Consider the following 22,235-nt stretch of genomic DNA (forward strand, 5'->3'; position numbering starts at 1 on the left):
TAATCTGTTGAAAACGGAGTGAAATAGAAAAATGCAATATCATTTTATAAAGTAGATAATATCTTTATTTAGGTTTTTTCGCGGGAGCGATGTTTTATTTAATTTTAAAATGATGTACATTTTTTATATCCGATATGTAAAATAGTTTTAATAACACAGGTATTTTTTATTTATTTTTAAGACTGAATTTATAATGGAATTGTAAAAATGTTTTAATAAATTTATGTTTCGTCTTTAAAACTTATAAAGACCAATAATAAAGTATTTATATATTATATATTTTAAACAGAGATATTTTATGTATTTACAAATGTATAATTCAGCACAAATTTATTTTTTAATATTATTCTTTCAGTCAATATTAACATTTAAATCCCAGGGTTTATTTTATTACAATGCAAATAATCAAAATAACATCTAAAATATGAACTAAAAGAGCCGATATTGCCTTTAGAAAACTTAAGTAATAAAAAATATGTACTGTAAAAAACAGTACATTTTTATATTTTCACGTGAAAATATAAACATTTGCAAAGCTAACATTGTAATACAATTAATTCTGGATTTTTATATCAATAAAACCACTTTTAAACTATAACTTAGATACGAAGCACTTCTGATAAGTACTTAAACTTTGTAACTTAGGATAAGGTCATGACTAGCTGTACTTAAATTTGTGGAGAAAATAAATAAATCAACAATTTTTAACGTTTTTTTTTACTTAATGTCCTATTGAAATGTCACGTACAAGTTATAATGTCAATCAAATGTGAAACGCTTGCAAGAAATAATGTTGAGGCTTCAATAGTTAAAATAGAAACATAAAAGTAGAAACACTTCAACTAGTTAATTCGAAATATATGAAAGATAGCTGTTCCCGTGCGGCTTCATCCGCATGAAATTGTTATTGTCAAATGTCAAAATTCAGATGAAGAAATGACAACCTTGCTTCATGGTCTCTTTCCCCATTTGGGGTTTTATCCAAAATATTTACCCCCAAAGATTAATGGCGTGAAAATATATGGCCTAAAGCGTGACATAAGTGTAGGGCTTTTTATTAATATAAGCATTATTCAAAAATATGCTGTAATTGCTGACATCTTAGGAAACAAAGAAGTGTGTGTTTATGCTTATAATAGTATAGATAAAAGTCTACTTCGAATCAACGGCGGATCCAGGGGGGCGGTTATGGGGGTCATGAGCTCCCCCTGAGCTGAGAGCTTGACAAAATTTTTAAATATATGACTTGACCACGACTATGTGGCTGTGTTAATACCCCTTGGCGCCAAAGCTGGATCCGCCCTAGCTTCGAATGCTCTATATCGGTTAATTAATAGTAGGTAAGTTGCCTCTAAAACTAGCTCAGATCATCAACTGTATCGTAGAGAATGATTTGGGAATCCCCAAAACATGCTAAAGTGTTAAATTGTTATGCACGAATTGTAAAGAGTTATGTTTCTAACCGTAACTCTATACATTAATGAAAGAATATTTTCTATATGTCATTTAACCTGTCCAAAAGACGTTTACAAAATATTTATTACAGTTTTTAGCTTATTGATTAGTTGAATAGATATAGCATTATAAAAGTTAAATAATGCCGGAACCCGTGGAGCAGAAGACGATCGACCCAGAAGCGGAGCTCAGCAATGTTCAGAAGACGGTCAGAAAGATTGTGTACATAGTTAATTTACCTCGTTAATTAATACACATTTCACGCTAGTCCGTAGTGTGTAGAAAGATAGGGAACAAGTTTATTTTCTTTGAAATGCTACACAACATCCGAAGAATAAATAAAACAAAAAAAATAAATTAGTTACAAAGTCCAATATGAGACCACATCCTGCTAACAGGCTGCAGTAGACTACAGACAGATTATAACGATGTAAAGTTAGTTGTATAGGGCAGTTATTATGCTTAGGATTTTGTATTCTACGTCATGAGCACCTTTGGGCAAATTCCCTATTCCTTCCCTCTATTATTCATAACTACACATAGTACTAAACCTAGTGACGAGCCTATGACTATTGTTATTTAGAAGGTTAAATATAAGCCAAACCAAAAATCTAGTCAGTCGCTTCAGATCAATTACCGTTATCTTTCTGCAAAATGAGTCACTTCTTAACGTTAAGTTTGTCCTCGTGGGGTCAGTTTGAGAAGCTGGCGCCGCTATGCACGGTGGAGAAGCGCGCGGCAGGCGAGCCCCAGCTGGCCCCGCAGGAGAAGCAGCTAGACATCCTCGCTAAAGAGCTGCGCGAGACGCTGCTCTGCATCAACGTAAGTTACCGCAGCAATGATCTGCAACACTGGAACAATATAAAGATGCTGTTCCATTCGTGCAGTCATGATGTTTTGTTTGTGCATTAGCTTGCAAAGAAGGGCATGCATGCACTGCGCGATGCACAGACCAAAAGCAGCACGAAGCGGGGCATCGTGGAGTATGAGGCACAAGAGACACGGCTGCGTGAGGAGCGCGCCCAGCTCGCCGAACTCGACTGCCTTAACTACCTCGCTCAGAAGCAGATAGTTGAGCTGCTAAAGAAGGTGCCCACGGAGTCAGAGGTGATAACGTTACTGGGAGTCCATTGTAGTGATATAAACGAACTTCCAAATTATTTGTCGAATTAATTTTTCCTAAAGGAATTGGCGATAATCGAAAACGCCAATAACCGTCTACGGCGCATGGAGAACCGGCTGGACCTTGCCACCAAGCGCTTCTGTGTTGTCAACACCAACAACAAGACCGTGCGCGAGGAGATACACCGCCTTCTCGTCGAGAGGTTCTTTAAAAAAATTTAATAATTAAAATAAACAAAAATGAAAGTGCTCAATCCATTACTATACTTGTTGTTATGTAGAAACGACTTCAACGTTCAATGGAACCGCACAATCGGCAAGCTGGTACGCGGCAAGGAGTACCTAATGGACATTCTGGAGATCGCCAGCGCTGCCTTCGCCGACCGCGACGAGTGTTGCCGCAAACTCGAGGCTCTCAAGTGGAAGGGCCTCTTCCAGCTCAACAGAGACATATCGGTCTGGTCAATTTAACAAAAGATATTTTAGCGAGAAAATAATATTGTAGTATTATATTGCTATTTTATTGTACCAGGAGATGCAAGCCTTCGAAGGCGAGCTTAATCACTTAGCCAAATTAGAGGAGTTCTTACGCGTGAAGGGCTCACGCCGCGTTTGTGAGGCTGACGAAAAGGAGGAGATCAAGCGGCAGGAGGAGGTGCACCGCTGCGAACAGGAAATCGCGCGCCACGACGCGTTGCTTGAGGAGATCTTCGTTAGTCTGCAAGGAATATTCTAAACATACATATTAGACCGAACACTGAGTATAAAAACTATGTAGCAAGGAATTTTTGACGTTTATTCCATAACAATTCTTAGATCTGTGTAGTTTTTTTCCTGTTCAGGAATACGCGGGATCGGACCGTGTGTCCACCATAATTAACCATTTCAACACGGCGGAGATCCAGAACTTTTCGACATTTGTGCTGCTGTGCGAGGTGCTGCAAGAGTCCGTCATCATGCGACGTGACCTAGAGTCCACCAGGCAGAGGATAAGTCAGAACTGCCTATTGAACCAAATAAACATCTTCAAATACTTGATAGCAACAGTTAACGGAAAACTCGAGATATTTGTATAAATATTTTATGTACATGATGCAGTGGACCAGCGTGATGTCAACGAGGGTCGACTGGAGCGCGAGGAGCGGCGGCTGACGGAGCTACGCGCCACGCTCGAGGACCAGCGCATGCGCACTCAGCGCTTTCTCGAGCTCAACAACAACGCTGAGGCCGTTATCATTAAAGTCCTTAAGGGCATCGACGACTTGGTCAGGTCAGTATATGTTATAATTGGCAATTATCAATTTACTTTTCTTCGGGATTTAATGTTTTTCATTTTCATTTCTCCCAGACTGGCCAGGTGCGACTGCACCCCGCTGCTGAGCCTACTAGGCAACCACAAGGAGGTGACCAAATGGAACGTCTCCAAGTTCCTCAAGATCCTCGAGGCGGAGGTGAAGAGTCTCATTGAAGTGGCATACGGCGCCGTCAAGGTATTATACCAAAATTGTAAGCAAATCTCTAAATATAATGGTAATCTAACTACTTGTATCATTTCAGCCTCCAGCACCCACTCCGAAGGGGCGGAAGGCGCCGCCGGCAGCTGTCAAGCTTGTGGCTGACCCGTACGTGGAACAGTTGCGGCCCAACAGAATCGAACAGCTTGTGCCCTACCAACCGTGCGCTTAGTAAGTTTTTGATTATCGTTGGCTAATGTGACACATCTAGGTTTTGCTAAAAACAGTCTCACAATTTCTGATGTAACGTAATTTTGCAGTTGTGTTGAGGATTACATAATGAACCTGGTGTTTGAGACCCCTGCCGTGCCTGCTGACGATGAATACGTGCAGGGCATCTTCCACCTTGAGGACATCAACACCAAATTTGGAATATATACACTAACCATACCAACGTAAGTGATTCCTTGTCACACTAATGTTTAATCCTCTATACTAAGTTAAAGTTGTGAATATTTTTTAACTTAATGTATAGATATGAAAATATTTAATTTCATTTACAGAAAGCGACACCCATACCGTGGTACCAAGAAGGATTAGAAAATTCAGAATGGATTTCGTTTACCAAATATTTTAGAAATACTTTACTGATTAGGTCATTAACAAAACCTTATGAAAAATACTTAAAACGTACAAATATTAAAATTTTAACTTTCTAAATCGATTTTTGTCAAATTTGAAAATAATGAAATCATGTCATGTGGATTATAAAATGTAACAAGATCTAGTATCTTCCAAATAGCAAACTATACAAATATATCAATTTTAGATAGGTTAGCTTACTTAGTTTTTAATAATAATATTTCCATTATATTGACATTGATTAAATTTATAAACTTATATTTACTTTCAATTTCAGGATATTTTTCAACTACTATTATTTTTTATGGCAATTAAATATTTATAGGATGGCAACACTTTTGATTTGCATATGTTGCTATTATCTAAAATTCTCCCTTTTTTACAGCATTATTTATGTAAAACAGGTAAATGTGAAGGTTGAGAAAAATCTTCAAACCTTCCGAATTTGTAAATAAATCAAACCTACTTATCACTTTTTACTGTTAACGATAAGTTCTAGGATATTTCCAAAGCAAAAACCACTTTAAACGTATTAAGTATGAGAAATTGGAATTTTCATAATGAAGATGGGAACACTGATGATGTGTTTCTCTTGTTTGTGTGAGTAATGTCTCCGCTCCGCCATTGGATTTCGTTATAGCCGAGAATTGAAAAAGGTTGTACCTTTTAAATCGGCAAAAATCTTAATAATCTCTTTCTCTTCGCTCATTTTCTTCAGTCATATTTCGTGCACAAACATTGTATCCGATGGCAGACAGAGACACAGATGAGTTAAACATTGATAACGTAATAAAAAAATTATTAAAAGGTAAAATAAATTCTATTGTTAATTATTTGAATCACCAGTGTTATTTGTTGTTTTTATAAAAGTGTTTGATAAACGTTACTGAAGATGATGAATTTAGTAGTGAAACAGTGTTACAGAAGTGCAGTTTTGTTTATATTTTGTTGTTTTCAGTTCGGGGCGAGAAGCCTGGTATGAATGTACAGTTAACTGAAATTGAAATAAAAGGGCTATGCCTTAAATCTCGGGAAATATTCTTGTCACAACCCATTCTACTTGAATTAGAAGCTCCGTTAAAAATATGCGGTAAGTAAATCTATTGTACACAAAACACTTAGTCCATACAAACTCCAACTTTCGTAGAGTTGCGTTATACTTTCGAAATTGTATTCCTTCTTTCATTACTTCGTACATATCTTCATTTTAAGTTGTAACTGACTGTTGTTAAAACGAAAGTTTGTATTTTAATTCATATATTTAATTGTTACATCATTTTTTGTCGTTTAAAATAAATTTTCGACATGATTCGCTATTTAAATTATTACCTAATAAATAAATATTAACATTTTTCATACAAATATATTTGTTCAGTAAAATATTGTGTAATTTATAACATATTATTCATATTATAAAGGCATTTAGAATTGAAAATTAGAATTTGTGGTTCTCTATTATCTGGTAAAAGTTAATATTAAAATATCTAAAGTTCATTATTTCTTTGTTCAAAGATACCCAAAAACTGAATTATAGATAACCTTTGTTTATAAACATCACTTTGAATATTCTTCATTTGCATAATAAAACTTAAATATTCTTTCGGAATACTTAAATTAGCTGTTTTATATTAATATTGAACTATAAAAAATGTAAGATCTAATTTCTATACTAGTATTTTAATATTTTATTAATAATATAAAGAATTTTATATTTCTCAAAGCATACTTTTTATCCTTAGACTGTTTCCTTTACTAATTAAGTTGTACACTTCACACAAACAGGAAAATTAATTATGAAACAACATTTCGAAATAAACAAAGTTTTGTTTATTGTAGGAATATGTTATATTTAATTTACTCATCAAAGAAAAATATTTATTTGGCTAAAAAAACAAAACTTTGTCTATTATGCTGTAAAATCCACTCATAAAAGATATAATGCATGACCTATGATGTTAAAATAAAGACAAGTTGATGTTAAAAAATATTTTCACAACTTTTAATTAATCAATTATAACAAAATATTGATGTTTACAATATATAGTCTATGATAAATCACAGAAAATCTATACATATACTGAAATTGGATTATCTACATGTAACATTGAGAAAAAAAAATATGTTTCACAAACATGATGTATTTATGTGGCATACAAAATTATTTTAAAATATAGTTGTTTGTCTATCTACAGGAATTTTATAGTGTAATCTCAGACTTCTAGATCGATTTTGCCTGAAAAGTTCCTTAAACATAGAGAATCTTTTCTAAAAAATTTTGTAGATATTATTGTCATCAAAGTAAAGTATGAATTATTTCCAGGTGACATTCATGGTCAGTATTACGACCTGTTAAGGTTGTTTGAGTATGGTGGTTTCCCTCCGGAATCCAACTACCTGTTCCTCGGGGACTATGTAGACCGCGGCAAGCAGTCACTGGAGACAATATGTCTGCTCCTCGCATACAAGATCAAGTATCCAGAAAACTTCTTCCTCTTACGAGGTAACCATGAATGTGCCAGCATTAATAGGATTTATGGGTGAGTTGGTTTTTTTAACTAGATTTGATATTCATAGTAAATGTTTTTGCCTACCCTCTTGCTTATTGACACAAGTGTAATTTCAAATACAGGAAATTATCTTCATTTCTAATAACTTTAATTTTAGTGTTATTACTAATTATATTTGTATATGAAAGTATATATTCATTATTGCTAACATTTACCCATACAAAATGGTTCAATACTGGACATTTTTCTGAAGGAATTTTTAATTTTTATGCTTTAAGTAATACAATTGAAGCACAATAGATAATGTTTATATAGTTTTAATCATAGTAACACTAGAATGGGGGTAAAAACACGCCGTCATGGGAGGTGAACACGAGTTGTGCACCTCACAAGCCCTTCTGCACATATCTGAGTACAAGCGGACCATGACATTGAAAAAAAAATCACAAATATTTAACTAAATGCTAAGAAAACAGTGTTTGAATATATCGGCAAGATAATGTTACTCCAGATTCCATTAAATTGTGACCTCTGTCAGATTGTAAACGGCATTTACGAAGAAAAATGTTTGAGATTCGTTGCAACATTTTTCCATAATAGTATCTCAATAATGATAAAATCTTAATTTATTACGTCTTAACCTAATTATCTTCCTTGCACATTAATGAAACATAACATCCCAGATAATATCGAAAATAATATCTTACTAATATTATAAATGCGAAAGTTTAGATGGATGGATGTTTATTAGAGTTTGTAGCCTAAACGGCTGAAGGGATCTCGATGAAATTTTGCATAGATGTATGATCTATTTTGACGATAGTCTGGAAGAATACATAGGCTACTTTCTTTTGTTTTTTTTTTTAATTCCGCGCGGACGGAGTCGCGGGTAACAGCTAGTAATTAATAAATGTGTATAACATGCTCTGCGGCAACCCTAGCATATGACTCATTGTGAGTCATTGTTTGTTGCAGTGTTGCCTTATGACATTATGCCACTTTTTAATATCGACTTATGTTAAAACGATACCAAGGGGTATAAGTGCAGGTGTAAATATTTATCTGATTCCATGACCGTAGCCGCATTGTTTAAACATGACATCACTGTTAGTGGTAGATAACACCAGTGTTATCGTACTTCCGAACTTTAATTATTATTTCGTAAATAAATCAGTAGCGATTTACAATAATGCACTGTTGTTTAGCGTGTCATTTTTAATGGTTTTGCTTTGGCATGTTATGTTGAACACTAATTTTCTGTTTACGCAATATTTACAGTAAGAATTGTAATGTTTTATGGAAGAAAATCTTTTAATTTACTTAAAAATGTCTGACTAGAAAACCCTTCTCAAATGCAATTTAAGATATTCATCTAAGTCGAAATAGTACGAAATATAACATTAGCTTTCGTCTGCGACTCTGTCCCCTTGGAATTAAAATAAAAAAGTAGCCTATGTGTTCTTTCAAACTACGCTCTACATTTATGACAAATTTCATTGAGATTCATTCGGTAGTTTAGAAATCCGTCCATCTAAACTTAGTTTACTACGTATTCGTAAAAATTTAAATGTATACTACTAATATTAGTAAGATTGTAAAGTCCTGTCCGGACGCGCCTCTCGCATATCTGCGCAGAGCAATGACCGCACTGATGGATTACCAAACGTGACGCCTGCAACAATATTTGTACTAAGCGGCCTTCGCAGAAGGTGGAAAAATACAAAATTGATATAAAGCCAAACTCTTCGATAGAATGTTTTGTTTGACGGCGGCTCGTATGTTCTCAGGTTCTACGACGAGTGCAAAAGAAGGTACAACATCAAGTTATGGAAGACTTTCACAGACTGCTTTAACTGCCTACCCGTCGCTGCGATAGGTAAGTACATTATGTATTACAAACACTATAAAAATATAGCCAACACAAATGTATACTATAACACCAATTTGTTCTAAAATGTCGCTTAACAGCGCGCGCACACTGTCGCACAACAGTTTTGCGATTGTCGATTGTTTAGCAGCCATTCAACTGTTTAGTTGCACAACTAAAAATAGAGTAGAGCCCCCTCCATATAAGCTCATAGGAATCAAAGCGAGACTAAACGGTTGTGCGATAGTTTAGTCAAAGGTGTGCGCACGCTCTAAATATATGTAAATATTATATCTTATTGTTTTTACCGTTAAAATGTTTACTTCACGTTTTCGTATGACTGTTTCCTGGTAACGTAACTTTCTAAATGAGCCGTGTTCACTGAGAAGGGATTATCGTGTTTCCGTACATAGTTGAGCAGCTTTCCATGCAAGTCATCGAACTACCCGCGACGTCTCTGCATGTCCCCCTGCGGCGCGGTCGTAATGCCCTTGACACACCGATACCGGGAATTTTTAACTAACGAAGTGCACCGGAGATCGCTTACGAAAGGAATTTTGGATGAATCATCAAAACTGGCAGCTTTTTTCATTTTGATACTGTTGTGAAATTTAAAAATAAAGTCTTTCATATAAATTCGATTACAAAGCCGCGCCTTTTGTAAGGCCTTCAAATTGCCGAGGCAATTGTAGCGGCCCTTCGCCATCCTTGAAGCTCGAAGCATTTAGCGACGTCGACATTAATCGTCCTCTCGCAACTTGCCAAAACAAACCTTAACAACTATACAATTGAGTTAAATTTGCAATATTGAATTATTAATGTTTGCATCCGTCGAAAGCACCTGTACTCAAGTTCTCTTGCGCCAAGCCTCGCACTAAATGAGTAGTTAAGTACTAGAATCATCTACGTTATAACTTTAGTAGCTAAATGTGTTTAATTTTTATCTTAAAAAATTATCTGTCTAAATAAATTTGGATTGTATCTTACTTCTTACTAATATTATAAATGCGAAAGTTTATATAGATGGATGATTTGTTAGTATTTGTAGCCTTTAGGCTAGCAATTTTACTGCTGAATAGAACTCGATGATATTTGGCACAAATGTAGAGGATAGCCTGGAAAAACACTTAGGCTACTCACTTTTAGTTTTTTTAATTCCACCCGAACTACGTCGCGGGCGAAAGCTATAGGCTTATCCTACAAAACAAAGGACTCAGTTAAGGTTCCTCTAGGTGAGGCGACCGCCCAGGGCTTATTTCGTATAGGTTTGCAATTATTGGGCGTTGTAGAAATGTCGCCCAGGGCGTCGGTAATGCTAAAATCGATACTGTGCCCATCTCTAAATGAAACCAGAGACTTTCGATTTGTTCGTCTAGGTAGCAGATATATGGTCTGCATACTAACTAAAGAACTAACGTATACGATAGACTCGGCCTGAGCTATTTAATAATAATGTTGCCACACTACTCGGTGTATTTGAATACTGTCGATGAACTCATGTAGGCAATACCTTTAACGTATATGTAAATTATTTATTTTTACCTTTGTTATTATTATGTCATCTGACGTCTGTATATAGGAAGTGCGGCAGCCGCCAGGCGCCAAGCGGCAACCTCGCTCCGTTTGCACTGCTTGCGCCGTGATGTCGCGTGCTCAGTATTTGCATAGGCATTTGCGACGCATGTATTGTTTTATTACACAAATAATGATTTAATGCTACTTTTTATACCGGAAGTGAGTGTTATTATCCTGTATTTTAAAGTTAAGAATGGTTACAAAGTATAGAAAGTGTCTAAATGGTACTTATAGTGCTGTTTGTCTCGCTGGAGGTGCGCACACTACTCGATTATTAGTAGTGCAACTAAACAATAGAATTGGCATAACAGTTGTGCGATTGTTTAGTTAAAGGTGTGCGTCCGCTCTAACAACTTGTTTGTTACTCCTAAGTTGAACGATCTCATTCTGAACTGCATCATTTTATCTCTTTGGTACCGTTGAAAACGTGATTAACAAGAGTTTTGTATCGATTTCTTACGAATGAATCACAAGGAAGATTATGTGTCATATTTCCTTATACAATATGTATTTGGGTATTTACCAATACGTTGAGATATTGCAACATGATATTTTATTCTTTATACTAGCTTTCGCGCGCGACTCCGTCCGCGCGGAACTAAAAAACACAAATGTAAGAAGCCTATGTGTTCTTACAGACTATCCTCTATATCTTTACCAAATTTCATCGATATCCGTTCAGCCGTTTAGGCTACAAACTTTAACAAACACCCATCCATCCTTCTAAACTTTCGTATTTATGATATTAGTACGATTAGTATGATTATCACAATAACCGTATTTATCTGTAATATGCCAAAAGAAAATGGATAAGAAATTTTCTGTTGATGTAATGTTTTTTCCTTTGTTTTGTAGTCGAGCAAACAATTATAGTCCTCATTAAATAGAAAATATCTGTTCTCCGACATTCTCCTGTCTCGAAGAAACTTCAGCGAAATAAGTTGTTTTCAGTTCAGTAATTGGCTCCTTGTTATCTCTGTTCAGTTTCTTCTCGTTATATTTTTTCCTATATCTCATTTGAATGTTTGATATGAATTATTTTCAATGTAAGAGTTCTTTGTTCTTGAATAAGATAGTGTCGTGAGATTAGATTGTCGAGACTTCAATGGCAGTGTCACTGACACAAACATTGCTTTCAGATAGGACGAGTTAATGTCACCTCAGTCTGATATTAAAACGTAATACCATAAATCAATACAATTCATTGTAAACTTCCAAGGCTTATTGTACCTAGAATTGATCCAATTTAGAATTGCAAACGTTTATATTCTTAATCTTACTAAGAAATTTAAAAATTTGGATGGAGATTAGTTACTGCTTACCTCCTTAAAGTATCATAGTTTATTAAAATAACGGCCTGTCCCACCACTGGCTGATAAAGATAGCTGAAAAATGACGATACTGTCAGATAGAGTACCAATATCCGATACTTCCATCACATATTTTGTACGTTGGATTGTTATCTGTAAATTTACAATTTGGTGGAACAGGCCCTTAATAGGTTAGTTAAGTTCTATATATAAACGATGTATTGACTTCTTTAAGTAATTAAAAGATTAGGTTATTGTCGGCGTTTAGTTTTGGCAACACTCCAAGCGGCCTTTCAAAGTTGTATAGCAGATGCAATTTCCTTAGGCCGTCGTTTATCGCAAGGTGTATGTGCGTATCATGTGATTAGATACCCGGCTACAACTACAACTGCCAGCGACTGACTAATGTTTTGAAGGCCTGGTATATACAAGGTTGTTGTTTATTTCATTAACTACATTTATTGTTTGTAAGTTAAGCATTATTAAGGAATTAAAATAGAACCAATCGTGATTACGATTCATCAGTGCGGTGCTACTCCCACGCCCGGGTCAAGCTAGTCTGTCTGACTATATGTAACATCGCACTGTACCGTCACAACGCCAACCATTGTGCATCATTACTCACTGTATAGAACAAGAATTTGCCTTTATACCAGTTCATATACACACATATTCAAATCTATACTTCTTTGTTATGTAGCCTTATAAATTATATCATGTTTTCAAAGAATTCTTTTTTTTAATAGAACGACACTTAAGACACGCTATAGGCTACGTATTTTTACGTTATTAAATTTTGGCGCTAAGTAAATTTGAAAAATTGCCCTTAAAGAAATGGACAAAATCTACAAACCAATAGCAGCAAAGAAACGAATTTGACATTGTAACGTTATTGTTATCCAATGGCAAAGCCCTTCATTGTCCTTTGTGCATTTTAGATTGGACATTTGAAAGTTTTACAAATGTAAACAATCAAATAATGTTTTTATGACATGGGGATGAAGCTTGTCTTGCTTACACCGTGCGGTACACCTAAAACTTAAATATCGCACTACTTTTTAGTCTCGTACTGTACAACTTAACAGTTAAATTGGCTGCAAAACAATCGACAAACGCACGCAAGATGTGCGCCTGCTCTTATAGTGGTACAAACACAATGTCAAAATTCTATTTAAAATGTCCGCAGTGAACTGCTTTCGCCATCAGACATCGCGTTCAAATTAATTAGCGATATCAAACCCCACCCGTAACGTCCCTGACTCACTTACTGTTATAATTCAATGGCCTTAACGCGAAAAACACGAAGGTCGCGATATAATTGTAACAGAATAAGACCGAGCTAAAGGGAATTACGCGGGCTTGTGTTACAGTCTTTAATGTAGAGGATTGCCATATCCGTAGACAGAAGAATTATTTTTTATTGTGCTAAATGACAAGACAAAAGTTGTCAATAGACTTTTCATGTAAACTTTCGTTTAATCAAGAGACACACAGCTTGGCGTATTTACAATGCATATACTCAATGACTAGGTTGCGTAATAACTAATATACTGATTTACATTATGTTTTGCATAACTAGCTGTCGCCCGTGACTTCGTCCGTACGAAAATGAAGAAAAAAAAGTAGTTAAGTAGCAGATGTGTTCTTACAGAAGATATTTTAACAAACATCTATCTACTTTCGTATTTATAGTAATAGTAAGATTGTCAAATCATTAAAATATTCTCGCGTTTAATTATCGATTGTCACATTTCCAGAAAATTGTAGCCAGTGTAATATAATATTGATATTCTTATTTCTGATGGAAATTAGTGTGAAAAATATATTCTCGCAAGTTATCGTGTTTCGGGGATTTATTGGTATAAATCGGGCAGAGCCCTCTGCCGGAGTAAATCACGCACAAACTGATAACGTCGTAAAACTTTACTCGTGTAAGTTATTTAGCTTTCGAATTAGATAACTTTGTATTACTTTCTTTTTAATAATGTAACTATCCATACTATTATAATAAAGCGTAAACACACACTTCTTTGTTACCTAAGATGTTAGCAATTACAGCATATTTTTGAATAATTATATTTTTTAATAAAAAGTCCTACACTAACGTCACGCTTTAGGCTATATATTTTCACGTCATTAAGGGAGGTAAATGTTTTGGATAAAAACCCTAATGTGGGAAAGAGACCATAAGTTGCTGCCAACAACAAGGAAGCAAGATTACCAAGGTTTGTCATGTTATGTCATTTTGACATTTGCTATTGATAATTTGATAAATTTAAAGAATAAAATAAAGTTTTAATAATTTCATGCGGATGAAGCCGCACGGGCATAGCTAGTTATTTAATAATACGACATCGTGTCACTGAAATTAAAAAAATAAGTTTCGTAAGTTTAAATCCAAACACGTAATTCATGATGCATTATGATGCGTATTTGTTGTCAAATAGAACGAATGACGAATTGTTTATAAACTAAAGTTACCGTTTATAAAACAAACCTTTCATTAAAACTTCCCATTATTAGACGATTGTTTAGATTTCCACTGTAAACAACCAAGTTGAAAACATTGTCATTCATGTAACATCGGATTTGTGTAGCCAAGTGAATGAATGATTCGAGTGATTGAATGACCTTACTCATGTTATAAATTAAAATAACCTCTTGTAACAGGCGTAGGAATGTGTAAACCCATCTGGTACGAATTTATTTATATTATTTACTTCGTAATCGTTTGTGGCCAGCCGGCGTACCGGAGTTTGGTTAGTTACTAGCTGTTGAAAGGAAATTAAAAAAAAATGTAAAATATAGCCTATGTTACTCAGTAATAACATAGCTTTTTAATGTTGCAAGAATTTTATAAATCGGTCAAGTAGTTTTTGGGTTTCTCAATACATACAAAAGTCCAAAAATATAAATCTTTCCTTTTTATAATATTAGTATAGTATAGATAGTCTAAAATAAGGATAATTAACGGTCTAGCTAATATTCTTAAGTGTAACCAGGCCAGAAATAGAAAAATTCGCCATATTGCCGGTTAATATGGTATTTGAGAACGTTATATGATACCACTCCAAAAAGTGGATTTTTATATTCTCGATAAGAGCGGGCGCACATTATCCGATTGTTGATTGTTTCGCAATTCAACTGTTTAGTTGCACGATTAAAAATGTTAGTTATAAGCTTATAGGAATTGAAGCACGACTAAACAGTTGTCCGATAGTTTAGTCACAGTTGTGCTGAGGCTATATGTGTGTAATACTAACGATATTAAATGTAAAAGTTTGTCTCGTGATGCTGCAACTTTTGTTTATGCGTTTAAAAATTATATTCCTTTAGTGTTCAAATTTTTGTTGTATCATTACAAAAATTTCAAGTCTTATGTAAGTTATTGTCCGCAAACGTTATATAAAATGAGTGATGTAATCTTGTCTACATAAGGCATTCTTGTTTATGCATCATCTACCTTGTTAGAGCTGTCTTTGGTACTTTTGTACCAAAACTATCTTATATAGAAAATGTAACTTGGAAATTATACAAATAGGGACTCACCCCAACCCGCACGAGACCGCTAATACGAAAATGTGTTTATTTACGACATCACATTAGAAACCTTTAAAATTATCAGTATTGTTTTACTTTATTTTACATGTTGTTCGCGATTTCGCTTGCGTGAAATTAAAATTATATAAAAAACAGGCTATGTTATTCACAGATAAATTACCTTTCTAATGGTAAAAGAATTTTTGAAATCGGCCCAGTAGTTTTTACGTGAATCGAATATATACAAAAATACAAATCTTTCCTCTTTATCTTACTAATATTATAATATATTAGCATAGATGAAAAGGAAAGTGCAAGAACACATAGGCTGTTCACTTTTGTTTTTTTATTCCACGCGGACAGAGTCCTTTTGAATCACTATTTATTAAAAATGCATCGTAATCCGTTGTGTTTTAAAAATGTAAGCAAACATAGAGACAGACAGCAGGAAGCGACAGTAAATATGACGTATCCTTAAAAAAAAGTAAATAGTCTCTTTTTTATTCGATAATTCGCTTTGAATTATCACTGATTGGTTCAGACAGAGCACATCTAGTACCACTCAACTCTACTGATGAAAAGATTCCAGTAAGAGCTGTGTATTGAATTTGTAGCACTGATTGGATTCACAATTTGAAGTAAGAAATTGAATGAATTCATCTAATTAGGTGTGTCCAACTATCCAGCATCTCTAAATCTCACCACATTTTGAACATTTATTATTGCCAAAGATAGCTTTTACCCGCAACTAGACGCTAGGAATTTAAAAAAGCTTTGTAGACTGCTTTCTACACTATGTTCTATATTTGTGCCAATTTTTATCGAGATCTTTTAAACATTGATATCGTAGTATTTATAATATTAGTAAGAAGTAAAATTAGTAAGGTAAAATGATTGCTTAATGTCTACTTAAAATTTAACTTATTATTTACATTATGATAGATTTTGAATCTGTTTTAACGAAATCATCTCTTTACTTCGCGAACAAGGTGTTTTATAAATATCTCGGTTGTTAAAATCTCATTAGATTACGATCAAAGTGGATTCGTTGTCTGCTGAATTTTAATGTAAACACTTATTTATACAAGATGTTCGTAGCCGTAGCTCTTATGTACAAAATTATTGCTATCTCTGTTTTTGTAAAGAAACGAAAGAGATGACAGCAAAGTCGCCGATTACAGGATTAGATGTCAAGATAATGTAGTTTTTTTCATAAACAGGAATAAAGTTCCTAGTGGTTGAAACTTCAAACATTGCGAGCGTCCGGTGTAGAATGAGTCGGGAACGAGGAAAGCCGGTAGCTATTATTAGTTCGCACAACATCCGTCAGCGGTGTGTTTGCACTGCATCAAACGGCGTAAATATTTCATTATATTGCATCCTTTTTACCTATTTGGTATTACAAAAATATTTGCTGGAGGTGGCATCTAGAGTTATCAATAACTTGTTAAAATGCCAATTATTAGAGGCAATGAAACGTATATAATATGTTATTTACGTGTAAAAATGTATACCTTGATAGAAATTATCATAATCTAGCTTTCGCCAACGACTCCGTCCTCGTGGAATTATATAAAACAAAAATGAGTACAAATTTTATCGAGATCCGTCCAGATATTTTGGCTACAAACATCCATCCATCCATCTAAACTTTCGCATTTATAATATTAGTAAGATAATTAATAATAATATCGTTGTAATGGAATTTCCCGACACTAGCTGGTGTCAAGCGGAAGCCTGTTAGACGTACTTATCTCTAGAATTCTAGATATAATATCATAAATGTACTATTTATTAATCATGACTATATGTTATGATGAAATATGTTTATAATGATTTTCTCGGTATCGGTTAATAATACCGGGTATATTCAAGAAGGATCGATTAGAAATGAGTTTCACGTGTGAAGAGTACCACTCCATCCTAGCCTCGTGTTGTATCAACACCTGACTTGAGGCAATCTTAGTGGCTTGTTTACATTTGTGCCGAACTTTGACGTCACAAGCGCACGCCTTGCTATAAATATATACGATATTTTATGCGTAGGAGTATTAGTGGCAGTTCCAAACATTTCCATACAATTGTTATAGTTTACTTCAAATCGGCTATCGCGTTTGGACTGATATGATTGTCGGATTAACGATTAGCACGTCGCGGGTCGTTGCCACGATTTGCACAACAATAATAGACTCAATTTTATAAATAAGTAACCTATTGTTGGCTAAGTAATATTGAAGCATAGACATAGACTAGTAAAGTAGGCTTGTAAATAAATGTCTGATATATTATATAGATAAATTATTCTTTACGTAAGTAATACAACGTGCCACGTGATCGCCGACAACGCAACAGAGAGCCGTTTATATTAAATGTATTTTTACCCACAAATCTGACGAAGCAAAACAACTTGAAAACAACTTTATAACTCTCTGGAGTACTTTTAGTTTAATTGGAAAAGTTTTCCGAGGTTTTTTAGCTTCACAGAAATGACTCATTGTGATTAAAAGATATTTCGTCTGTATATCAGGATTAAAAAATATTACGACGTAAATGAAAGCAGTATTAAGTAACAAACAATATTACTTATTAATAAATTTGATCTGTTTGTTTCAATTTTAATGAAACCATGAATGAAACCACTATACGTCATCACCAAGGCTCTCAAAATCTTCATTGAAACGATTTATCACAAGCCAGTTTTATTATTAATACGGTCGTGTAACGTAACCGTATACTGGGGTATCTCGACCGACGTAGCGATTGCAAGGAGCCGGCGACGCGACGGCGCCATGATAACCTCTGCGCTTACATATGTCAAGGAATTCTGTAAAGGCTTAGTGTTTAACGTTTGTGGTGTTTGTTTTTGCAGTGGATGAGAAGATATTCTGCTGCCACGGCGGGCTGTCGCCGGATCTGCAGGCGATGGAGCAGATCCGGCGCATCATGCGGCCGACAGACGTGCCCGACCAGGGGCTGCTGTGCGACCTGCTGTGGTCCGACCCCGACAAGGATGTGGCCGGCTGGGGCGAGAACGACCGCGGAGTTAGCTTTACCTTCGGCACAGAGGTGAGTACACGGGGACTTTTATAGATCATTTCCGTGGTATGGCAATTAGAGTAGACTAAATTGTCGCACTGTTGTGCGATATCGATTGTCAGCCAATTCAACTGCTTAGTTGCACAAATAAAAATGAAGTAGTGTAATTTCATAGGAACCAATACGAGACTAAACAGTTGTGTGATAGTATCAAAGGTGTGCGTGCGCTTTTAACGTTAAAAATGTACTATCGGGGAATCGGACGGTGTACTATCTTCATAGCTACAATCGTTGGAACATTTTGTACGCATAAAGACGACACAGAATAATAACAATAGGGGAAAAAGGTCGTTTTAGCAAATACAGTTGCTTAATTGGTTATTTCTAAGAAGGGGCGTAGTATCTCGTTGCAAGAACAAGGCATTTTTCTGAAAGTTCAACACGGGGAATGCTCCTAACTGTACCTAATATGAAATATTGTCACAGCAACTCTTTTCTTTATTGTCTTATGTCAAGTTATCTAATTAGTTGCGGCGCTAATTGCTACTTGTAATACATAACGTGTATTATGTAAAACAAACACATTTATCGCATTAACCTACGGGTCGTGGAGTGTGGACACGTGCTCGCGACATCCGACAGCATGCATGTGCATTACGTGCTACTTGTTGAGACAATTTGCATACATTTCATGTTTTATGAATCCTCCAAATGTATTTAGTTGAAAAGTAGGTTGATATTATAAACATTTCTAGTTAAACATGCTTATTTAATAAAAAGCCCTACACTTACGTCACGCTTTAAGCTAAATATTTTCACGCCATTAAACTTAGGGGGTAAATATTTTGTATAAAATCAGGGAACAGCAGGGAAACAAGGTTGTCACCATGACATGTCATTTTGACATTTGATAATTTTACAAATGTAAGAAATAAAATAAAATTTTCATAATTTCATGCGGATGAAGTCGCACGGGAGGGAACAGCTAGTTAAATATATTTTTGATATAAAATGCCAATGTTTACAAAACACATGTCACGCTTGCACTCTGTGGTTACATTGATAACATGTCCGTGAGTGTCTACTGCACGCTGCATGTCGCGTGTCGTGTACAGCGTGTGTACACACGACACGTTGCTTGTTTGCCACAATATACGTATTTCCTATTGCATTCATCGCTGGCGTGTCTATGTTACGATAAATCGAAGTTGTTATACTAATGCAAGCTAGTCAAGGGAGGCTATTAGTAAAAATTTTTTCGTTCCAAAAGGGATGCTTTAATGAAAAATCATGGCATTTTTGAGTTATTTACATATGTCGAGGGATTGTAATTAAATGTTTTACTTAGGGTTCTGTTTATTTATATACAATTTTAACCTCGAGACTGTAGTTGTCCTCCTCCTCCCTCCCCACCCTGGCAACGTGGCCTGTGAAGGCCACCTAATCCATTGAAAATGATTTTTTTAATCTATTTCTCAGAAGTATATAGGTAAATGAGACGTAACCAGTACTGAATTGTGTCAGGTGGTGGGCAAGTTCCTGTCGAAGCACGAGTTCGACCTGATCTGCCGCGCGCACCAGGTGGTGGAGGACGGGTACGAGTTCTTCGCGAAGCGGCAGCTGGTGACGCTGTTCTCGGCGCCCAACTACTGCGGCGAGTTCGACAACGCGGGCGCGCTCATGTCCGTCGACGAGACGCTCATGTGCTCCTTCCAGATCCTCAAGCCCGCGGACAAGCGCAAGCTCTACTCCGGCCTCAACATGGGCCGCCCCAACACGCCGCCGCGCGCGCAGCCCAAGAACAAGAAGAAGTAAGTACTCGCTCTCTCGCTCTCTCACTCTCTCACTCGCTCACACCACGAGCGGCGATACCAAGTCCTTCACAACAATATCTATCTCTTTCTAACTTGTGTATTTGTAACGACGCGAAAATTAGACGGATTCGCCAACATTCCGACTGATATATTAGTATTGTTACGAATCATTGAAGTTTTGTTATTTGAAATTTCTTAATTTATTAAATATCTACGTAATAGTATATGATTATAATTTTAAAACAGTAGTTTTAAATTTTCATATAGTAAATGAAAGTATTTCACACCCCTGCACTTTGGTATCGCTTCTCGTTGAACTATTTTAATATTTCTACATCTAATTATTTCAAAAGACTCATATAATTTATTTTGTTCCTATGAACTGGATTTGGTGCTCTTCTCAGGTTTAAATGTTAATTTAATATTGTATTTTCATAAACATTTTTTTACCAATTTGCATTAAGTCTGTGTGATTTTTTTTTAATGGAATGAATTGAAATCGATCATAATTTCTTTATTCAGTTGTATATCGTATGTACAGTCGGCTTCATAATTATGCAATGATTTACAAAACTTTGGAAACCTGTATGATTTCAAGCGTATGTAAACACGTATACACGTATGACATGGATATGTTTTTTTTTTTTAAAAAAAGTACTATACAAGTTTCTAAAGTTCCGTAAATGTAGTAGTTTATGAAGCTGAGTGTTTTGACTGACTGATTGTTCGTGAATGTGTACTAATGTGTCCCCCCCCCGCAGCTAGTGGCCGCCCCCCGCGCCCCGCGCCCCGCCCCGCGCCGCCCGCACGCTCACACACACACACACACACACACACAGCGACAGACACACGCGCAAATACAAAATGGCGTCGCAAACTGACAAACCATTTTTTAATGTGTTGTTCACGTTTGTCAGCGCACGTGACGTCGGCCGCTGTGTCGTGTCATATTTTGTAAGTTTGGACGTCGCATACACTTTTGTATGATTGTAATTAACTGAACAATGAAATATTACAAGCGTTGTCTGACACTGAGACAACGCGCCGCGGAGCTCGCTTCTCTTACACCTCACATGACAATACTTGTAATGGAAATGTTTTTATATACGTATGGTGAGTGTGTGTTGCGCTGTGCTGCGCTGTGCCGCGCTGTGCCGTGCTGTGCCGCGCTGTGCTTCAACACGAACTGACGGCGGTGTCGTAGTTCAATGCACGCCGCATAGTTTCGTTGTGCCGACCCTTTTGTACTTTAATTTAAAACGAATGTCTTCTAGTTCCGCTCTGTGTCAGTGATATCAGCATGTAATTTTATTTTTTTTACCGTAGTCGTGGAAGTGTCGATGTGATGAATGGTGTATGTTCGTTTAGATGTTTGTGTGCGCTTGTGTCCGACACCCGGCGCCGGCCGCCCCGCGCCAGCCGGACGGCGGCCGTGGCATCCGTCGACGTAATCGATAAACTTGTAATAATTAGTAAGCGTAACATAATGTAGTTTTTTGAAAAACTTGTAAAAGTAATCGTTCCGTCTCGCTCTCGCGCCGGCGGAGCGCCTGCGCCCGTTAATATTGAATTTGTATTTTAAACTATAAGTAAATTATGATTAATAAATCGAAATGAAATCTTAATTTTTGTTTGAACTTCCGACAACTGAATGAATCGAGTATGAAGTCAAATGTAAGGAGCGCGTGTGACGTCACGTCGCTGGCAGCGGACACGCGCCACCAACACGTGAGCATTTGAATCAAACATGTATGAACAATTGTGTATTTCATAAATAAATAATTTTAAAACGAAATTCTTGGTTTTACTTATTTATTGAATTAAGAATTGATGAAAAATACGACTACTTAAAAAGAAGATTCCCCATACATACACGCATACATACATTTCGCGAAATCACTTCAAGATGACTT

At 35.8% G+C, this 22,235-nt stretch overlaps 2 protein-coding genes across 2 annotated transcripts; both read left to right on the forward strand.

Annotated features, from left to right (window-relative positions):
* The first annotated feature begins 1,152 nt into the window (after nucleotides 1-1,152).
* Nucleotides 1,153-4,850, forward strand: LOC106109040. Its single transcript, XM_013290435.1, has 12 exons — nucleotides 1,153-1,663; nucleotides 2,152-2,277; nucleotides 2,368-2,562; nucleotides 2,641-2,780; nucleotides 2,859-3,033; nucleotides 3,110-3,289; nucleotides 3,420-3,570; nucleotides 3,676-3,847; nucleotides 3,926-4,067; nucleotides 4,135-4,262; nucleotides 4,352-4,486; nucleotides 4,595-4,850. The coding sequence occupies exons 1-12, from the start codon at nucleotides 1,598-1,600 to the stop codon at nucleotides 4,629-4,631; spliced, it is 1,647 nt and encodes a 548-aa protein (XP_013145889.1). The 5' UTR covers nucleotides 1,153-1,597; the 3' UTR covers nucleotides 4,632-4,850.
* A 406-nt stretch (nucleotides 4,851-5,256) lies between these two features.
* LOC106109046 (serine/threonine-protein phosphatase alpha-2 isoform) lies at nucleotides 5,257-22,117 on the forward strand. The gene is made up of 7 exons (XM_013290441.1): nucleotides 5,257-5,481; nucleotides 5,632-5,763; nucleotides 6,994-7,210; nucleotides 8,968-9,056; nucleotides 18,342-18,538; nucleotides 20,033-20,319; nucleotides 21,084-22,117. Exons 1-7 carry the CDS (start codon nucleotides 5,421-5,423, stop codon nucleotides 21,085-21,087), a joined length of 987 nt encoding a protein of 328 aa, XP_013145895.1. The 5' UTR covers nucleotides 5,257-5,420; the 3' UTR covers nucleotides 21,088-22,117.
* Nucleotides 22,118-22,235: the final 118 nt, after the last annotated feature.

The sequence above is a fragment of the Papilio polytes genome, unplaced genomic scaffold (assembly GCF_000836215.1).
Source record: "Papilio polytes unplaced genomic scaffold, Ppol_1.0 DF821322.1, whole genome shotgun sequence".
Classification (NCBI taxonomy): Eukaryota; Metazoa; Arthropoda; class Insecta; order Lepidoptera; family Papilionidae; genus Papilio; species Papilio polytes.